General features: G+C 49.9%; 1 protein-coding gene across 1 annotated transcript; it reads left to right on the forward strand.

The window, feature by feature from the left end:
* The first annotated feature begins 11,196 nt into the window (after window positions 1-11,196).
* Window positions 11,197-15,849, forward strand: LOC147822534 (uncharacterized). The gene is made up of 4 exons (XM_087196775.1): window positions 11,197-11,296; window positions 12,078-12,203; window positions 13,447-13,532; window positions 14,177-15,849. The coding sequence occupies exons 1-4, from the start codon at window positions 11,197-11,199 to the stop codon at window positions 15,713-15,715; spliced, it is 1,851 nt and encodes a 616-aa protein (XP_087052901.1). The 3' UTR covers window positions 15,716-15,849.
* Window positions 15,850-20,944: the final 5,095 nt, after the last annotated feature.

Here is a 20,944-nt window from a genome sequence, read left to right on the forward strand (position 1 = left end):
GGAACACTACCTTTAGACATGCCAATTTAGGATTAAGTACTGCTTACTGTAAGAAGGAAAATCATGGTAATAGTGTAAACTTTTAAAAAGGTTACCTTTTAAAGTGATAAATTTAAGTATTTGTTTTATATGTATTGGAGTGAATGTGTGTATTACATCTTACGTCTTTGTGTGTACCTGTGTTTGTACTTTGTATAGATGGTACCAGATTAATTTAAAAATAATAGTGTTCAGTAATTAAGAAATCATAAACCCAAATAACTTTTTGTTCACGTGACTTAAGGGAACATTTTTAAAGGTGTGGTAAAAGTGTCCTCAAAACTGTTAACACATTTTCCCTGCATTAGCCAAGGCAGTGCTTGGAAAGACACTAAGTAGGAAACTGGAGGGCTGCTGGTGCCAGGGTGCTCTCAGAGAAGGTCCAGAGAATGAGTTTGGATGAATAGTTTGGTGAGGGCACACAGATTTCCAGAGCACGAGTCCGCCCCCAGCTCACCCCTACTTTATTGCCCATCATTTTCAAAATGAGGGAGATCGTCCGAAAGAACTCTGGGCCTCGGATGGCCTTCAGACTTTCTGGCTCACCGGTCTTTGGAAGGGTTAGCCTCAGATGTCAGGCACTGGAGGCCACTGTTGCCTCACATCCAAACCCGGTGACTTCACTATGTGTTCAGGCCAGGGGATTTCACACCTCACTTGCCTCCCTGTGCTCCTGGTTCATGTGTCTTGTGGCAACTATACTATGAGTGATGGGCCTAGCATGGTGCCACATCACAGAGCGAGTTCTCGATCACACTCCACCAAGCAAAGCTGGTACCACACGGCTGGAGTGCTCGCTCATCTCATCTGCAAGTAGACACCAATGATGACCTTTCTGCCTCTTTGTGCAGGTGGGAGTGACTGCGCGTGTGCCCGCAGGGGGTCTGATAGGTCTGGGGACACCACTGCTGCTATCAAGACTGTGAGCAGCACCTGCTTGGCCCTGACTGTGCATCTCAATGAGACCCAACAAGACTGCAGGGTCCTGAACATAAGCGGGATATTTCAAAGGCCCAGACTGAGCAGTTCCATGACACCCAGCATTTAATGCCCTCGTGCTTGAGTTAATGTTCTGCTGTTACCATGTTGAGATTCTTATTAATCCTGAACAGGGGCCCCCACGTCCTTTGCACTGGTCTTCACTAGTGATGTTACTGGTCCTGATGACAAGACTGTTTCCAGCCAGGTGCAGCTCTTCGCACATAACAGGTTTGCATTAGGTATTCGTTGGACTGAATTGGCCGTGCCCTTGATGAGTAATGAGACCAGAGAATGTATTGACTTCAGGCCCACGTTTGGGACTTGCAGCTCTGCTGGAGCCAGGAGAACTTTGGCCAATGACAGAGGTTCTACACAGGCAGAAATGGAGTGTTGGTGCGATCCACTATGTAGCCCTGCTGCAAGGTACAAAAACTGGCAAGGTATTCACTTAGGAAAGGGTGGCTTCCAGGTTTTTTGTTTGGTTCTGATTTGTTTTTTAGGTACCGGGGATCGAACTCGGGACCTTGCGCTTGCAAGGCAGGCCGCGGAACCTAAATCTGCCGGCCCTGATTTAGAGCTAAATCCCCCGCCCTGCTTCCAGTACTTTTAATATTGGCACAGTTAGCAACTGACCTTAAATACTTTCTTGATCAACATTAAAAGGTATTTCAAGGGAAAGGAAGTAAATGAAAATATAATAATGCCATTACCATCATACATTGTACAAGTGCTGGCATAAAAGAAAATCCCTTCTAAATAAGTTTTGTCATTCTGTATCTAAGCTTCTTTCACACACAAAATGGATCAAATACTATGATTAATTCCTTTTATTCCTCCCACATTCAATGGGAGTGCAGTACGCAGACCATTCAACATCTGACCCAGGATTGTCAGCAGCCCCCCGAGCAGGTAGGGGTCTCCTGACATTTTCTGTGTTTGATTTCTTTTTCTTTTTTTTTTTTTTTGGTACTGGGGATCGAACTCGGGTCCTTGAGCTTGCGAGGCAGGTGGCGGAACCACTGAGCTAAATCCCCGGCCCTCCTGACACTTTCTAACAGAGAAGGACAGAAAGGAGTGAACCTCAGTTCTGAGACAAAATCAGAAGAGAACTCAAAGACAGCACTGGCCTGGGAGCCAGCAGAGGGAAAGCGCGCCCTCTTGTGCTTCCTGCAGGCAGAGCTGAAAGAGAGAACAGCGATCAGAACCAGGGATAGCAGCCTTGAAACCATCTAGATACAGTAATAGGCAAGAAAAACCTGTGAGAGGAAGGCACCGAGAAGTCTGCCATAGTTACCCTCCTCAACGACCAAGACAATTGGATTCACAGAGGTCGGGGTGGGGAACGCCCAGAGCTCAAAACCGGGACATGAGTGAGGAGGGGGCAAGAGTCTCCAAGGCTGTGGACAGAACATTGTCTCCACTGGAGGGAATGCCATGGCTTATCAAAGCCAGACAGTGACACCTGGGAAGAGAGAGCGCTGTGGAACTGAGTTCCTGCTGCTACAACTGTGTGACAGATTTTATTCTTAGTTCTACGCTTCATTTGGCAACGGTAGGCAATGCAACCTGCTGATTCGACACATTTGGACTCTTCTCGTTGGTTTTCATTGTTGTTTCTGCTCTCTTTTCTTTTCCTTTCTATTTTCTCTTTTCATTATTTTTTTTTTCTGTTTTCCTTTGGCTCTCCTTTATTGGTATTGGACGATTAAAATACTTTAAATTTCAAGGGTTTCCCATTTGACCTGCACCCTCTTTTAGCGTGTCTTCCTTCCAATCCATTAATTCTCTCTCTCCACCTTATTATTAGTCCATCCCCACCCCTAACTATCTCACTTCTTGCCTTCCACACCCTGCATCTATAAACATAACAGTAGACTGCAAAAAGTGCACTCGATGATAAGAATTAACCAGCACTATAAATTAAACAGTACCCTAAAGGGCGTATCAGGGTAATCCTTCACAAAATTTGGCTTAAAGAACCAAACGAAACTAGTGACAACCATGGTAACAGGTACCAGCGATCTTACAGTGCAATGCGATCTCTAACTACATTGCCACCCACTGGCATACATCTGCTTTCCTATGCAGATGTCCTCCCTAACTGCTGCTGCAGCAGCTCCTTACCCCAGCTATGAAATAACTCCAACAAAATCCCACTTTCTGTTTTTTCCTACCTATTGACATACCCCTTATCTTCGTCTCTTCTGAGGGACGTACCCCCTTCCCCTTCAAATGCCAAAAATTCACTCATCCCAATACAATATAGTGTGGAAGGCACAATAACAAAGGGATGAAATTTTCAAAACAATATTAAATGATTGTAATTAATATATTTTCTGTTCTGTTGACATAGTTATAACCAATAGAACATTGCTCATTACAAAATAGTGATACGGTCCAACCTAAGTAGAGTGGTGCCTCAGTTCACAAACGTAATTCATTCCATGAGTCTGGAAGATGGCCACATTCATGTTCCTGTGGGAAAAATGGCTGCGCTCATGTTCGTCACCGAAGCAGAGTTCACAAATGAAAACAAAATTTTCACAAATGCTTGTGTTTGTAAACAAAATTGCTGGCAAACTAAAGCATTCATGAACTGCGGTACCACTGCAAACTTGTAGGAGTAATAATATACCTAGACAAATAAAGCCACAGATACAGGACTGAAAAAAAGGTTTAACTAAAGAGATCTTCGTGTCAACAAAAAACTCTCTTCACCTTATTTCACCTCAAAACTAAGCACCAAATGAAATAAAATAAAACTCACACACACACACACACACACACACACATGGGAAACCATAGGCAACAAAAAGCCCCCAAGTCTCCCCTTGCAGATCCCAGAGGCACCAGTGGAGAGGAAAGCAAACATCAGATAGTGTAGCTTTGTAAAGTGATGAGAGAAGAACTAAGGAAATATGGTAAGTGCAAAGAGGACATGACATAAAAGACGATGGAACTAACATACAAACTGGCCCATGCAGATGTGGGGGGACAAATCAACATCAGAGGAGCTGACCAAAATGATTCAAAACATGAATGAGAAATTCACTGTAAATTCAGACTCCACAGAAAGGTCACTGACAGACATTCTGGACATAAAAACTGTGCAGAATTTATAAACTACAGAAACGACCAAGGTGAAGACAGGCTTCTTGGAATCGAGGGCAAAATGGAAAATCATGAATGAATTACTGACAGAAGCACTCAAAATGATGAAAACAAGAAAAACTAACCCAACAGCTACTAGATGGTGTGAAGGAGACTAACCTAAGGTAATTGGAGTTAGAGAAAAAGACACCACCCTCTCACAGAATGGAGAAAAAAATCTGTTTACAGAAATCATAGTAGAAAACTTTCCAAGTCTGGGGAAAGATCTCAGCAGACAGGTAAGTGAGGCCAACAGAACAGCAATTAACTGCCGTGAAAAAAGTAGTTCCAAGGGCCGGGGTTTGGCTCAGTGTTTCTGGCACCTGCCTCGCAAGCGCAAGGTCCCGAGTTCGATCCCCAATGCCAACAACAACAACAACAACAACAACAAAAAAGTAGTTCAGGCAACATGTCACAGCCAAAGTCCCAGGTGTCCAAACAAAAAGACAGAATCTCAAAAGCTGTCAAGGCAAGGCAAAATATTATGTATAAATCTTAATCTATCAGGATTACAGCAGACTTCTCAACACAAACTTTAATGATCAGGATGGCTTTGAGTGAAGGGATTCAAGCCCTAAAAGCAAACCAATTACAGTCCAGAGGAATATATCCCCCAAAACTATTTTTTAAATTTGACGGAGAAATAAGGCCATTCCATGACAAAGAAAAGCTTGAGACACACATGAACACTAAACAAGTACTTCAGAAATACTCGAGACTATCCTAGACAGAGAAAATGAAGACCACAAAGCCAAAAATCATATGGAATGAACACATCAAGCAAGGTAAGTAGTTTAATAAAAAAGGGTAAAGAAGTCATCAACAGCAAAATGGCAATGACAGGAATAAATCAATACCTTTCAGTAATAACTCTTGATAAAAATGACATCAACTCCTCAATAACAAAGACACTGATTGGCAGTCTGTTGCATTCAAGACACTCTTGTAATCCTCAAAGAAATGCACGGACTAAAAATCAAAGGCTGGTAAGCAATATTGCCTACACCAGGACCCCTAAAGCAAGCAGGTATAGCAATGTTATTCTGAGATGAAGTAAGCTTCAAGCTAACACTGCTCAGTAGAGGTAAAAACAGTCACTACACATTAGTTCAGGGAACAATTCAACAGGAAGACATATCATATATATCAGATGCTGGTTCCCCCAATTTCATAAAAGAAACACTGCTGGACACGAAAGATCAAACAAACATCAACACAATCCTAGTCGGTGACATCAATACCTCAACTTGCACAAAGAGACAGATCAACTAAACAAAAAATCAACCAGAAATATTGGAGTTGAACATCACTTCAGAACAAATGGGCTTAATAGATATCTGCAGAGTATTTTACCCTACTACAAGAGAAAAAAACATTCTTCCCAGCACTACATGGAACTTTCTCCAAAATAGAACACATACTAGTCCACAAAGCCTGCTCAAATAGAAAGAAAAGAATCAAAATCATCCCATGTTTGCGGTCAGATTATTGTGCACTGAAACTAGATATCAATCACAAGAGAAGCCACAGAAAATGTGTAAGCACGTGGAAACTTAATAACACACTGCTGAACACTCAATGCCTCACAGAAGAAATCATGAAAGTAATTAAACAATTCTGGAAATCAAACCACAATGCAGGTGAAATGCCACAGAACTTGTAGAACGCAATGAAAGCGGTCTAGGAGAGAAGCTTTTTGCAGTTAATGCTCAATGAGAAAAACAGAGCTAGTATAAATAAATAAGCTAGTTCTCAAAAACCCACAAAAGTTCAAAGCAAAATCTGTTTTAAAGAGGGAAATCATAAAGATCTGAGAGGAAATCGACAAAAGTGAGACAAGTAATCCATGCAAAGAATCAGTGAGTCAAGGAGCTGGTTCTTGGAAACAATAAACAAAATAGATGAACCATGATCCAACCTTATATATAAAAGGACAAAAAAAGACTCACATCAATGCAATTAGAAATGAAAAAGATGAAATCAAAATGGACACTGCTGAAATACAGAAGATTGTTAGTAAATATTATGAACATATTTATTTCAACAAATTGGAGAATCTCAAAATAAATGAGAGATTTCTAGACACATACAAATTATGAAAAGTGAACCAAAGAGACATAAGATTCTGAATAATATAGTAACAAGCAATGAAATTGAGGCTCCAATAAAAAACCTGCCAACCAAAGAAAACCCAGGACTGGAAACACACATTGCGGAGTGCTACAAGACATTCAAGGACTGTACAGCATCAATACTCCACAAACAGTTCAATGAAAGTGAGAGGAAAAGTCTGCTTCCAATCTCATTCCTGCAAACCAGCATCACTCTGGTTCCAAAATTGGACAAGGATGCAAATAATAAAGAAAACTGCAGACCAATCTCCTTAATGAACATAGATGCCAAGAAAATAATCTCAGTAAGATAGTCACCAATAGAGAGTAACAAATCGTCAAAAAGATCATGCATCACAGGAAAGTAGGTATTTTCTCAGGGATGCAAGGATGGTTCAACATATACACATCAATAAATGGAATACACCACACAAACAGAAGCAAGCACGAAAATCACATGATCATCTCAATACAAGCAGAAAAAGCTTTTGACTAAATCTAACACCCATTCATGATAAAATCCCCTAAGAGAAAAGGTCCAGAGAGACCTTACCTCAGTCTGATATGAGCCAGTAATGACAAACCAGTGGCCAACATCATATTAAATGGAGAGAAGCTGGGATCTATCCCTGTAAATTCAGGAATGAGACAAGGATGACCACTATCACCACTGCTGTTCATTACAGTACTTGGAATATTGCCTACAGCAATCAGCAAAAGAAAAAAATACAAAGGATATGTATAGGAAAGGAACAAATCAAATTATCAATAGTTGCACATGACATGATTCTTTATACTGAAGACCCCCCACACACATCCCACCAAAAGACATCTAGAATTAATAACTGAATTTAGCAGTGCTGCAGGATACAAAATCAACAGAAAAATTCAATAATGTTTCTGTACACCAATAATGAACACACCAAAGAATGTGCAAAGAAACACCATTCACAATAGCATAAAAATGCTAAATACTGTATTTGAGAATAAAGCTAACCAAGGAAGTGAAAGACTGCTACACTAAAAACTGCAGATCTCTGAAGAGGTTATCACAAAATGGAAGAACATACCGTGTTCCTGGATAGGCAGAACCGATATTCTCAAAATGGCCATATTTCCAAAAGTAATATACAGATTCAATGCAATCTCAGTCAAATTACCAACAGTATCCCTCATAGAAATAGAAAAAACCATCCTAAAATACGTATGGAACCAACAGTGATGCAGAATAGCAAAACCAAGGCTGGGTAATAAGAGCAAACCAGGAGATATCACCGTCCCAGGTCTCAAGTTATATTACAAAGCTACAGTGCTAAAACCACATACGGCAGGCACAAAAACAGGCGTGTGGATATATGGAACAGAATAGAGGACACAGAAACAACCCGGACACATTCAGCCACCTCATCTCTGACTAAGGGGCCACAGAATTAAGCTAGAGAACAGTCAGCCTCTTTGGCAAATGGTGCTGAGAAAATTAGCTGCCCACAGAGGATAGCAAGTAGAGCCGTATCTCTCACCGTGCACTAAAGTAAAATCAAAATGGACCAAAGCTCTAAATATCAAAACAGAAACATCTAACCAGTAGGAAACCAAGGTAAGTGACACTCTTGAATTCAGAAGCATAGGCAAGGACTTTCTGAACAGAAGCCCAACTGTACAAGAAATAACATAATCAACAAATGGGATCACATTAAATTAAAAACCTGCTGCACAGCAAAGAAAGCAACCAACAGAGCAAAGAGACGGCCTAAGAATGGGAACAAATTTTTTGCCAGCTATTCCTCAGACAGAGTACTAATAGGCACAACATATATAAGTCTCAAAGGAATCAGATCCCAAGATAAAGTATCAATGAGAAAATGGGCAACTGAAATGTATAGACATTTTTCAGAAGTACAAATGGTGAATAAATACATGAAACAATATTCAGTGTCACTGGCCTTTAGAGAAATGTAAATTAAAACATCACTGAGATTACAGCTTACTCCAGAAAGAATGGCAAGTATCAAAAAATCAAATAATAACAAATGGCAAAGTCATGGGAGAAAAGGATACATTGTCGGTGGGAGTGTAAACTAGTAAAATCATTATTGAGAAAAACAAGGAGACTCCTCAAAAACCTAAAAACAGGAATTCTATGAGACTCCGCTATTCCCCTTTTGGTATTTTCTCCAAAGAATAAAATACATGCATTACAGTGATCTATGGGTACCAATGTTTACGGCCCCATAGTTCATGATACTCAACTCTTCAAAGGGGCCTATATGTCCATCAATGCAGAAATTGATTAAAAACTGTGGTGTATGCACACGATGAAATACTACTCAGCTACGGAGAAGGGTGAACTTCAGCCCTTGTTTGGAAAATGTCTGCACCTTGTTAACATAATGCTAAGTAACTCAATGAGACTCACAAGCTTAAATACCTTATGGTTTCCCACCTATGAAAGAACCAAAGTATAAATAATTAGAGAGCAAAATAAAGGCAAGAAAAGTGATTCATTTGTAGGAAAATCTATACAAATTGAGACCAGAAGATTAAGTGGAATAAATCAGACACAGAAGCCTGACTATTGCATACTCTCTCTTATATGACAAACTGAGAACATAAATAAATTAAAGAGCAAGATCAAAGATAATCAGAAGGAAACAAGGAGGTAGAAATTTTGCAAAGCGAAAAGGATGAGGAGGTGGAGTGGGATGGAAGCAGGAAGGAGAGGGAGGAAGAGAATGAAAAAGCATCAAGATGTGTTATGAACGTGAACCAACTCCACACCATGGATGTGATCATTAGGGACTGCACAATTGTGCCAGTAAAAGATGGGACCCAGCAAAAATTTTTCTTCCATTTTTCTCTATGAAAACTACCACCTAACTAGTGGCTGCTTACATGAGTATCTTGGTGGAAATTCACCAAACTATTATGTGTACTTTTCTGGAGACTGTTACACTTCGGTAAAAAATGAAGGTGAGCCAGAAATCTCATCTCCAGGCAGAATACAGACCGATGTCACAAACCCGAATGCAACACGTCCCCTTTTGTATACATCGAAGCCATTCTAGAAGCAGGCAGCCCCCAAGTGGGCTTCTAATGTTTGCCAACTTCCACTTAGCTCTTTCCTGGTGCACTTTGGGCAGCAGATTGGGGGCTGGCCATGGAGGGTGGCGTCAGACAAAACAGATGAAATGAATTCTGTTGATCTGAAGGACAACTGATGGTAGAAATGACATGGAGGGGCTGAGCACACGACTAAGCTGATGGCCTGCCTTCCACTCATTCAGACTCTACCCTGAGCCTGGGGACTGTGCTCCACCCTGTCAGTGGCAGGCAGCCCGCTCTGGATGTGCTCAGGAAGGAGCTGAGACTGTGTTCACGGCATGACAGCCACAAGTCCCACGTGGGGACTGAGCCCTGGGGATGTGTGGAGACACAACTGAGATGGGAAGACCCACACTAGATTGGGAGACTCGGGCCACCTGACGTGGAAGCCACTGTGCTCTTGGGTGTGGAGTGTGGGCGATGTCCGTAGACGGGATGGAGATGGGGTGAAAGGACGCAGCACATACCCGAATCATAAGACTTAATGCAAGGAACACAATATCTCATTACAGGTTTCCATGTTCACTGTACAGAGAAACCACAATGTGTTGGGTGTGTCCCGTTGAACAGTATGTATTCTTAGGATGAACTTTCACTTGCTGAATTCCAGCGTGGCTACAAAACCATTCTTTTTACATAGGTAGCTCCATCTGCGGCGGCCCGTGTATTTCCAGTGGAGACCACTGCCTTGGATTCCCATGGCTTCCTTGTGTGGCTGGGCACCTGCGTGCGCTCAAGTCCCTGAGATTTCTTGTGTCTCGTGCTACTGTTCCTACAGCTCCTTTAAGCCACTGGCAATTATGTTCCATCCAGTTCCCAGGCCAACCCATGAGGGACAAAGCAGAACACTGTCACCCGCGGCAAACAGAGAGCAATAGATGCCAAAGTAGCATTTAAACTGCACACACAGGGCACAGTTGCTCGCATAGCTCAGAACACATCGAGGGACACATGTGCAAGAGAGGCTGATACGCTTTTGGTCCTCTGCCCACGCGAGACTCAGGGTAACCTATTTGCCCTCCCCGGGGGTGCTCTCCCCCTGGGGCTTGGTGGGGGCGGCCATGGCATCTCTGCAGCTTGGGCAAGATGAAGAATTCCCATGCCTGTGACGGGAAGCTCAGGGTGTGCAGGCAAAAGCATGTGTGATTAACGCACTGGGGCCTCACCGGGAGAGGAGTGGATGGCACTCCCTGGCTGGTGCCCCATGAGGTAAACTGCTCTGTAAAGTGGCCAGATGGCCCCAGAAACAAGCCACTTACCACGCAGGATACCAGGTTGCTCTCCCAGGAAGAGTGGTGTCGTCAGCTGTGCCACCTGTCCCTGCGGTGACATTTCTGCACATTGAGAACCTCCAGTCCCAAGTACCCTGGCCATACATTACCTGACTACCGCTTTATGGAGCCCTTAAGAAGGGAGCACTGGAGAGAGGGAGGTCTTCTCCTCCACTCTGAAACCCAATGTGTTGGGAGGATTTGCAACTTTGCCAAGTCCCAGGTGAAGCACACACACCTCCAGGCACCCGGGGCCTGTGTCTCCCTGTACTCAAGGGGTTCCACGTCTCTTAGCTTTCTCCACGCAGGTTCCTGTGCAGGAAAAGCTCTCCCCAGGTCTTCTCCCTGAGTGCCAGCCTGCCCTTCAAGTCCTAGTTCCACTGCCGCCCTTCCTCTTCCTCTGCCCCACTTCCTGCTTCGTAAAGAAATACATACTACACCTCTCCCCCTGTGACCCGACCCTCCCACACAGAAGCCATTGCCTGGGACTAGTTCTATGCATATGCGCTTGGAAGGGAATTACTCACTCCCAGGTTGGGCTCATGGACAACTTGCCAGGTAGAGAGGAGGAAGACCGTGGCGGGTGCCGGCCACAGGAGCCCTTCCTGGGATCCAGTCACCCAGGGGCCCGTCGTGTCGGCGGTACTGCACTCTCCCTGCCTACTGTGCTGGGTTCACGGGGACTGCAGGGCTCCAGTCTCCTCACAGCCACCATTGTGTGCTGGCTATGCCTCAGCACCACGGGGTCAGGGCAGCCCCAGGATCCTCTGCTGCTGCCCCTGTCAGAGCACCATGTTTGCCTTCCTCTGGTGTGCAGCCGCTTTGTGCTCTCGGGTTTTCAGCCCACATTCAACTTTGTATCAGCACAAGGCCCAGATGACACCTGCTGAAATATTCCAGGGGGTCTGTATTTGGGGGGTTTAAAGGGGACACATTCTGGGCGTGCTCCTGAGTGCATCAAAGGGGCCAGGTTGGGCCCAGCGGTGATGTGCATAAAGTGGAAGCTCCAGGCCACAGCCCCACAGTCCCCAGCCCGGAGTTCACTTGCCTGGGGAAGAGAAGTATGATTCCCGGGCTGTGTAGGAAGCTACAGACACAGCACCCCTGAGGCAGGACAGCATCTGCTGAGGGCAAAATACAGTGCAGACCTCCTGCTGTGGGGAAGGGCCTGGACTTGGCCCCTTTGAGAGGCTAAACTCGGGCCCTGTCTGGCCATCCTAATCTTACTACAGTCGCTGTTCCCTCCCGGGATAGTACACTACCCGCTCCCCTGCGCTCCTGGCTGATGAATAAAAGCAAGCAGGCCCACTGTGCAGTTCATCAAAGCCTGTCCACCAGAGACAGTCAGTGTCCTCCCGGGACCCCACTGCACACGGAATACCGTTTCTGTCTCTTTCTTCTATTCCCGTCCTTCTCCCTACAGGTATTCAGGGGTCCGAAGAGCTCCAGATAGGGGAGAACAAAGTGTGTCATCCTTTTACATTCCTTCCCCTGGCAGCTAGTTTGGGAAACTCACCTCCCCCAATTCCCATTCCAGAGAAGATTGGCAGTGATGCCTCCATTCCCTCCCTTTCTTCCTTCCTCCCTCCCAACCAACCTTCCTTCCTTCCTTCCTTCCTTCCTTCCCAGACTGGAATAGGCAGGGTGGGCCTGACTGAGGAAGAGATGAGCACTGTGCCTTTAAGGGTGCCTTAGTACTTCCTGCTTCCCATAGAATGCTACCATCAGTGTCATTCTGGTCTCTGTGGCAACCAAAACAAGCCACTCTTTCCTTCCTTCCTGCGTGCAGGCAGATTTCACAAAGATATAGCCAGATGGAAGAGATAGAGGAACTGAAGGGAGATCAGCACAAGTAGGTGCCCTCCATCCCTGTCTGTGTGTGGGTGGGTGGGGGGTGGGGGTGGGGGTGTGAGTGAGGTCCTCATCAGGCATTACGGGCTCCTGTCCCTCCTGGGTGTGAGAGAGGCTGGTTCCCGATGAACCAGAAGGTTGTGTGAGGAGATGGTGTAAGGCATGGCATCAGCGAGCCCGGCCTTGTCCTACAGTGACACCTGCTGTGTCAGGAGTTGGCACCTGAGGCTGGGAAGCGCAGATCCCCAAGGCTTTCTGGCTTTTCGCCTGTGTGTAACAGCTCCACTCCCCCGCACGCTCACGCTGTTGCTTTACTTCTGCTACAACTCCTAGTCACTGCAGGTTGTCACGTGCTCTGCAGGAGGGAGAAATGGGAAGGCAGGAGATGGCACCACGAGCGGGCAGGACTGGAGACCCCTGGGAGGCTGGGCAGGCAGGGATGGCACGGAGCTGGTCCCGGGTAGGGCACCTAGGGCCTGAGAAAAGGCTGCCTCGAGGGCAGGGAGGTAGACTGAGGCCACATCCGTGTGACAGAAGCCCCCAGGAAGGCTCTGAGGCCTCTCGGGGCAGGCGTGGGGGTGGTGCTGGCCTCTGGCCTGTGACTGGGCTCCCAGCGGGGTCAGTTCCAGGCTTGGCAGGACGCGCTGTGGAGGTGCCCTGCCCACGCGTGCCCTAGGAAGGAGCAGGTCCCGGCTGCAGGGGCGCGGGCCCCTCTCAGCCCAGGCCTGCCTACTCTTTCTCCCTGAGTCGCAGGCTGCCAGCCCCACCTGTCCTGCCTCACTCAGCCAGGAGGCCTCGAGCACAGGTGTCCGTGTGCCCGGCTCTGTGTGTCTCTGCCTCCTCACGTGCACCTGACCACCGGTCCTTCTGGCCTTGCCTCCTCCTTCCCTCCCTCCCTCCCTCCCTCTGCCCCCTGCTGCCCGCTGTGTCTCCCGAGACAGACGCACTGTGCAGAACACACACCTGCAGAGGCGGCACTGGAGCCCCGAAAGGTGCTCGAAGGCGTTTGGACCGGGGTGTCAAGCAGGTGGGCAGAGGAGCCCTGAGAGATGGCACGGGATGGCTTCCTGGCGGGAGGGCAGCCCTGCTGCTGCAGGCAGAAAGACCAGGCTCACAGCTCCTCCGCCTGCTTCTGCAAAGTCCCCTGCTGGAGGGCTCCTCCCCCGAAAAGACGCGGCCCGAGGGGGTGCCGAGGCCTCTGTGCAGAGGCCCTGACCCACTGGACAGCCCTGTGCTACCCAGGGGCCTCTGCGGGGTTCCTGCAGTGGGAGTCCTGGAGCCCAGGACCCTCCTGTGGGCGGGCAGCGCTCCTGGCTGCTTGAGCCAGCACCCTCAGCGCCAGGCCTCTGCCCTGGGTGTGCGCAGCCTGGGAGATCTGTCCCGTGGCATTAGCACACGAGCAAGTAACGCGAGCCCAACCTCACGGGGAGGCCGGGCCCACGCGAGACATTTCTGGGGACCTGTGGCGCCCCGAGCGGGCAGCAGCCCAGGCGCGCCGGACGACGTGTGCCAGGCGGCCTCTGTCTCCAGCCCGGGGCTGTGCGTGTCTGCCCTGGGCGGCGGGTGGGCCGGGGCGGGGCTGCCCCACACGTGTGCTCCCAGGGATGCAGCCGCCGCGGGGCGCTGAGGGCTGCCGCAGCCACTCCCCTTCCCTGTGTTCTGCGTCCTCAGGTGAGGCCTGCGCTGCCCACGCAGCCTCCGCTCCGGGCCCCGGGGCCCAGCAGCTCCGGAGCCCGAGGGAGGAGGCCGGGCCCTGGTGGAGGCGGCCGCGCAGAGCCCGGGCCGGCGGCAGCCCGAGGTGAGCCGGGACAAGAGCGCAGATACAAAGCCTCCACTGATCCGGACATGGAAGCCGCCGGGCCCTCGGGCAGAGGGGCAGCGCGGAAGGCTGCCGCGCGCCCAGGAGAGGCAAGAGCGGGCAGAAGAGTCGTCAGGGTGCGCCCGGAGGTCCTGAGGGCCGCCACGCTGCGGGGCCAGGGAGGGCAGGGCGGTGAGCCTGCGGCCACCACCGGGCCCCCGGAGGAGGCAGCTCCAGAGCCAGCCAGCTGCAGGCCTCCCCGCAAGCCAGCGAGACCGAGCCGCAGGGCGCGCTTCCGGGGCCGTCGCGGGACTGGGCGACCCTCGGGGTCCCTGTCACGGCCCCGCAGGGCTGGCCCCGCTCACGAGGCCCCGGCCACCGGCCCGCGCTCTGCCAGCGGCCCCGCGCCCGCCCCCGCTGCCGGCGCCCTGGGACCCGGCTCCCTGGTGTGGTGCAAACTGGCGGACCTCCCCTTCTGGCCGGCAGTGGTCACCAGCCTCAGTGTCGCCGAGCGCACGGCCAGGGTGCTCCTGATCGAGGCCAACCTGTGCCCGGAGCCCAGTGGCATCCGCGTGCCTGTCCACAGCTTAAAGCCCCTGGACTGCGAGGAGCAAGGGAAGCTCGTGCGCCGAGCCAGCAGCGCCTACGGGCACAGCAGCGTCACCTGGTGCCTGTCCCTGGTCGCCCACTACAGGGAAGGCCTGGCGCGCGGCTCTTTCCGGGGCTCCTTCCTGGAGTATTACGCGGCCGACGCCAGCCACCCCATCCGCACGGCCGTCCACGGCGGAGCCCCGGACCTGCACCTGCGCTTCCCCAAGGTCAACTACGCAGACCTGGAGGACTCGGAGGACGAGCGCGAGGGCCAGGGCCAGGACCACGCTGCCCCGGGCCGCCAGGGGCTCCACCAGAGGCTGCTGCCCGACCGCAGGAGGGCCGCTCGCGACACAGCCAACCAGAAGCTGGTGGACTTCATCGTCAAGACCAACGGGGCCGACGCCCACCTCCGGGACATCGTGCAGGGCAGGAAGCCGTCCAGGTGGCTGACGGCCTTCCTGCAGGCAGACAGGTACCTGCTCTGCGTGGAGACCTACCTGGAGGACGAGGACCAGCTGTACACCGTGGCCACGCACTTGGAGCGAGTCTACGAGCAGACAGAGCGCCCCATGCTGCCCCTGCTCGGGGTCGACAAGGTGCGGCTGGTGCTGGAGGTCCTGCTGCCTGAGGCCATGATCTGCTCCATTGCTGCCCTGGAGGGCCTGGACTACCACGGCGCCGAAGAGGAGTACCTGCGGGGGCCCCCGGTGCACTGCCGAGAGAAAGCCCTGTTTGACAGGCGTGTCCTGAAGGAGAGGAGGAAGAGAGCCACCGCCGCCAGGGCACCGGGCAGCGCCCCTCCTGGGCCCGCACCTTAGTGCCCAGGGAGCCGGCTCCCCTCCTCTCCCACCTCCCCTCCCCTCCCCTCCCCTCCCCTCCCCTGCGAGCCCCGCGACCCTCTGAGACACTGGCCCAGAGAGAAGCTGTGTGCACAATAAAAGCTTTGCGCCCTGCACCTTGCCTGGCTGCTGCGTGCTGCATGGGCTCCTAACCCAGCACGGGAGCGTCCAATCTTATGCAGACCAACGCCCTCCCAGAAAGGGCCCCTCCACAGGGACCAGGGCTGCTCTTGTGGCTTCCAGGGCTCATTGCCCATCCCCTTCCCATGCTAGTACACAGCCGGGGTCACGCTGGGTGGTGTGGGCTTTTAGGAATTAGGATGGGAAAGGGCCTTCCACGCCCTGGAAGCAGGGGGCCCCTTCCTCCCCGCCGGGCCCTGACTGATACAGCCCCTCTCCTGGGCCCCCTCCTGGGACTCGCTCAGGGTCCCCCTGCTCCTTGTTAGATCCAGAGTACCTCCGTGCCTGCCCTGGGGACCCACCACCCACCCCCGGGACTGCATACCTTAGCTTCTCTGGGGGCCCTGTCCCTCTGGCTCTAAGGCACCACGCGACCTCAGCTCTCCCACCGAGCAGAGCCAGGCTTTCCTCCAGGCACCACTGTGTCCTTCACGGCCAAGCTCAGTCAGTCACCCGCCCCTTCCCAGGTGGGCAGGGCCAGTGGGGTGCTGCTGGAGGCTGTGCTCCGAACAGGAGCTTCGGGTACCACAGAAAGGGACGGAAACCCTGGGGCCCCTGTGACTCTCATTCCTCAGGTGACAGGGATGTGCCCTTCTGCTCCCTCTTTGGGAGAGACGTCCCCGGTCTCGGGGCCTGAAGGGCTGTCTTGGAGGGCAGAGCCCCAGTCTCCCCCATTTCCGTGAGGGGAGTGGCGTCTGGTGGTTGGGTGAAGGGACCGGAGCCGGTCTCCCTTGGATGTCATTTGCACCCGAGGCCTCTTCTGAGGAGGGGCCATCATGTCCCTGGCAAGCTCTTACTCTCCTCCTGTTGGAATCAGGCTCAGTGAGAGCATTTGAGTTTTGGGGGTGCACTGGTGGGCTCAGTGGGCTCTGAGCACTTGCCATGATTGCCTGAGCTGGGTCACTTTCAGGTGTGTGAGTGTGTGTGTGTGTGTGTGTGTGTGTGTAGGCAAAGCTCCACCTGCCACCCAGTCTGAGCCCTGGGATTAAGGAGACCTCCTCTCCTGGGGCCCTAGGGCCGACTGCTGAACATCAGGCCCCAGTGATGATGCTGAGTGGAACTGATGCAGGGAGACAGCATGCTCAGCGTGCACAGGGCCGCACATCCATGGGGGGAACAGAGAAGGTGGGAGGCTGTGGCCTTGAGACGTGGGGAGCTGATGAACTTGAGCATTTTGAGTGCCTCCATCCCCCGTAGCCCTGTCATGACATCAGGGATCCCACAACCCATGCAACTTGGGGGAGCAACCCTCTTGTTCCTGGATATCCTGCAAAGGCCTCATCCAAGGGGGCAGCTTCCAAAGATGTCGCTTGCCACAGGCAGCATCCGTCCGGCCACCTTTCTTTGTTGTGGGACTAATGCGTAGGGTGACACGGGACTCGGTGCGATCACAGCACCTCACAGCATGGGAGGATGGTCCAGTTCGGGTGTGGGTAGGAGATACCTGGTCATTCCAATGAACTGCAGGACCCGCACGAAGTGAGGTAAGGCACATGGGGATGGATTTTGAGGTTGTGACTCCACCCCAGCAGGGGATAGACTGTCATCTACTATGTGGAAGAGCTCCTGTCATGGGGCACAGCGCTGAAGGGGCTTCCGCGTTCCTGGGCAGCCTATTTGTTGCTGCCGTTGCACTTTCAAGCTTGACAACAAGGACGGACACGAAACGAGATGGACATACAGTAAGCTCCCAACTTACAAGCAAGTTCCATTCCGGGAGAATCGTTCATGAGTCAGATTCATTCGTAAGTTGGGAACGTACTGTACTAGAATTGCTGTGGCAAAATATCTAGGAATTAGTGGCAGTGAGATAGAGCATGAGACACGGTTTATTATGGGAGACCAGAATCCCTACTTCTGAGCTCTCCTCCGCTGGAGGGTACAGAAGACACAACCCAAACAAGGGATGTGCTCGTTGGCTGCCACTGCCCTCTTAGAGAATCTCCCGTTGGCTCTTTCCAGAAAACAATGGTTGGAGGCAAGCACCACTGCATGGAACTGGCAGTCAATGCAGATGATACAAATCAAGTGGCGTAGGCATCATTCTCATTCTAGGCAAGAAGTGCGGGGTGGGGTCAGGCTCATGTGCCTGGTAAGGGTCTGGTGCAGTGTGACAGATAGTAGTATTCCAGAGTCCAGACATAGGGACAGCTGACTAGGGCAGCAGCTGCTTTTCATAATATGAGAGCTGGCATGCAGGAGGCGGATGTGAGCATCTGCAGTAAACAACTTGCTCCCCACCAAGTGTCCAGATTGAAATCGGTTCAGAGGGCCTAGGGTCCATCGGTTGAATCGGAAGTCAGACACTCCCAGCTACACGTTCCCCAGAAAATTCCATGGTGGAAAGGAGGAAGCCTACTTTTTAAAAAACATTGCTGCATATGAATTTCTCTGCTTAGAAAGGGGCCTATGAAGCCCAGGGATGAAGGGAATTGTGTCTCAAATTCATCTCACAGAGTACCCAGTAGTTCTCTGGGGTACTCAGGATACTGCGTGTAGGCCATGGTGGGTGACCCGGGGGCAGGTGTTTCTGTGAAACTTACAGAGTCGCTGCTTGGATTCACAACGAAACCATTGCATCTGTTGCTTTGAACTGCTGTTCCAGAGTACTTGAGACTGTGCCCTAGCATGGGAGACGCTTCTGAGGAAACATGCCCAGTACCCAGGCAATGATGTTCTCCATAGACGGAAGACTCTTCATATGGGTTCACATAACATTATAGTGAAAGGTACATGCGGAAGCCTATAAGGCTGTCCTTTCTCTGCAATATGACAACATAGAAGAAATGGCAATTCTACACTTACACAGGAGAGAAGACTTGAATTCCTAAAATCAGAGAGGGAAGTTGGGACATTACTACTGAACTTGCCGAGATTTATCTCTTTGCAGTACTAAGGATGGAACTCAGGGCCTTAGACTTGCTAGGCAAGTGCTCTACCACTGAGCTGCACCTGCAGTCCACCAGGACTTCCTTAAAAGAGTGTAAGAGACTATTATGAATAAATACATACCAAATTAAATAATTGAGGTGACATTTTTAAATTCTTAGAAATGCACAGAGTAAAAAAAGAACTACCTCATGAAGAAATGGAAATTCTCAAGGAGCCCATAACAAACAAGAAATCTGAGTCTGTTATCAAAAACTCTGAGAACAAAGAAAAGCCCAGCACCACATAGCTTCACTGGTAAACTTAATCCAAACATTTAGAAAAGAATTCAAGGCCTCTCACGCTCTCCCTTAAGAGAACTAGACGAGAAAGACACACTTGCTAATGCATTCTACGTGGCCAATATTACCAGGATACAAAGAAAGGCAGACAACACAAGAAAGCTATAGACCAATATCCCTGTCTCAGTCACTTCCTTCATCACTGGGGCACAGTACCCTACTGTGGGTCAGCTGCAAGGAGGAGAGGATTATTTTGGCGCGCAGTTCAGTCCATAGTCAGCTGGCTCCCAGGCAGGGCGGCACGTAGCAGGGGAGCCTGGTGGAGAAGAGTTGCTCATGGCCCGGCAGACAGGAAGCAGAGAGACCATGGAGGAGCAAGGGAAGAAGAGAAACCCTTCCGGGTCACGCCCCCAGTTGACCTTACCTGCCTCCTCCCACCAGAGCCCATCTCCTAACAGCAAGCAGCTATAAGCATACTCCAATTACCTTCCAGAAGCCCCGCCCACCAGTTCTTGGGGGACATCTAGATACAAACCATTACAATCCCTGCCCCGACGGTAGTATTTTATTAAAAGAATGACACATCTTTACCAAACCGCATTCGTTCCGGGAATGTGAGAATGGTCCGACAATGCAAAGAAATGAATGTAATACACCACATTCACAGAATGAAGGAAACAAACCACGTGATAACTCAAACGATGCAGAAAAAGCATTTGGCAAACTCCCACACCCTTTCGTGAAAAAACACCCAGACAACATGGAAAAAAGGGGAATATCCTCAACCTGAATAGGAGCAATGATGAAAAACCCACAACTAGCATCATATTCAGTGATGAAAGAATGGCATCTCTCTCCCTAAGATCACGTATTAGTCAGTGCTTACAAGAGCTTGCAGGGTTGGGGCGAGGCTCCCCAAAAGACTACCGTGCTTTGAATCAGACTGAAGGAAGGACACAGAAATTCACAAGATTAGCCTACAATGGCCGCCCACAGAGTGGAATGTAGAACAGTACAAAAGATCTGCCACACATTAGAGATCCGAGGGATCCAGCCAAAGGCCTGGCGCCCACCACAGTGTCCTGTAGGAGTCCGCATCAGGAGGCCCAAGGATCCGAGAAGGAAGACAGAGGGAGGGGTCTGCGCTGCAAGGTCCGAGGGTTGGCGCTCGAAGCTAAAGATGCAAATATTTCTTTGCACCCGCAGGCCAAAAGAAAGAACCTGCTCTGAAAGCCAGGAGAGGACACCCAACGTGAAGGCGAAGACCAGAGGTCCTCCGAGGAAAATCAGCTGACACCCTTCCCTTCCGCTCTCCTTTATACTAATTCTGACACCAATCCTCCTTAAAGTGGGCCTTCCACGCCCAGAACCACGCTGACTCAATTCAGCTGGGTGTTCCCGCTCAAGTTGACAAGTAATCAATTAACCACCGCAGACCATAGCAAGACAAGATTCCCACTTTCACCATTTCAGTTCGGCACTGTGCTGGAAGTTCCTGCCAGAGCAATTAGACGATAAAAAGTTAGACAGTAAAAGCTATCCAACTTGGAAAAGTGCAAGGAAGACTGTCTCTTCTTGCAGGTGGGCTGATCTTACATATAGACAGTTCTAAAGAATCCACCAAAAAGCTATTCAAGCTAATGAATTCAGTAAGGTTTTAGGATGCCAGATCATCATGTAACACGCCACTATGCTTCTGCACACTATAAATGAACAGTATGAAAAGGAAATTAAGAAAATAATTCTGTTTACTGTTTCATCAAAAAGAGCAAAATACTCAGGATCAAGTTCAGCCAGTGAGACGCAAAACTCACACACTTAGAACTATAGAACACTTTTGAAAAAAGTATAAAGACAG

The sequence above is a fragment of the Heterocephalus glaber genome, unplaced genomic scaffold, assembly GCF_053883595.1.
Source record: "Heterocephalus glaber isolate CG9 unplaced genomic scaffold, H.glaber_assembly_v1.0 deba00001613, whole genome shotgun sequence".
Lineage (NCBI taxonomy): Eukaryota > Metazoa > Chordata > Mammalia > Rodentia > Bathyergidae > Heterocephalus > Heterocephalus glaber.

Coding starts and splice junctions, on each gene's coding strand:
- LOC147822534 (XM_087196775.1), top strand. CDS start 11,197: ATGGACAACTTGCCAGGTAGAGAGGAGGAAGACCGTGGCGGGTGCCGG. Junction 12,204..13,446: donor CATTCCAGAGAAGATTGGCA/GTGATGCCTCCA, acceptor CTCCCGAGACAG/ACGCACTGTGCAGAACACAC. Junction 13,533..14,176: donor TGGACCGGGGTGTCAAGCAG/GTGGGCAGAGGA, acceptor CTGCGTCCTCAG/GTGAGGCCTGCGCTGCCCAC.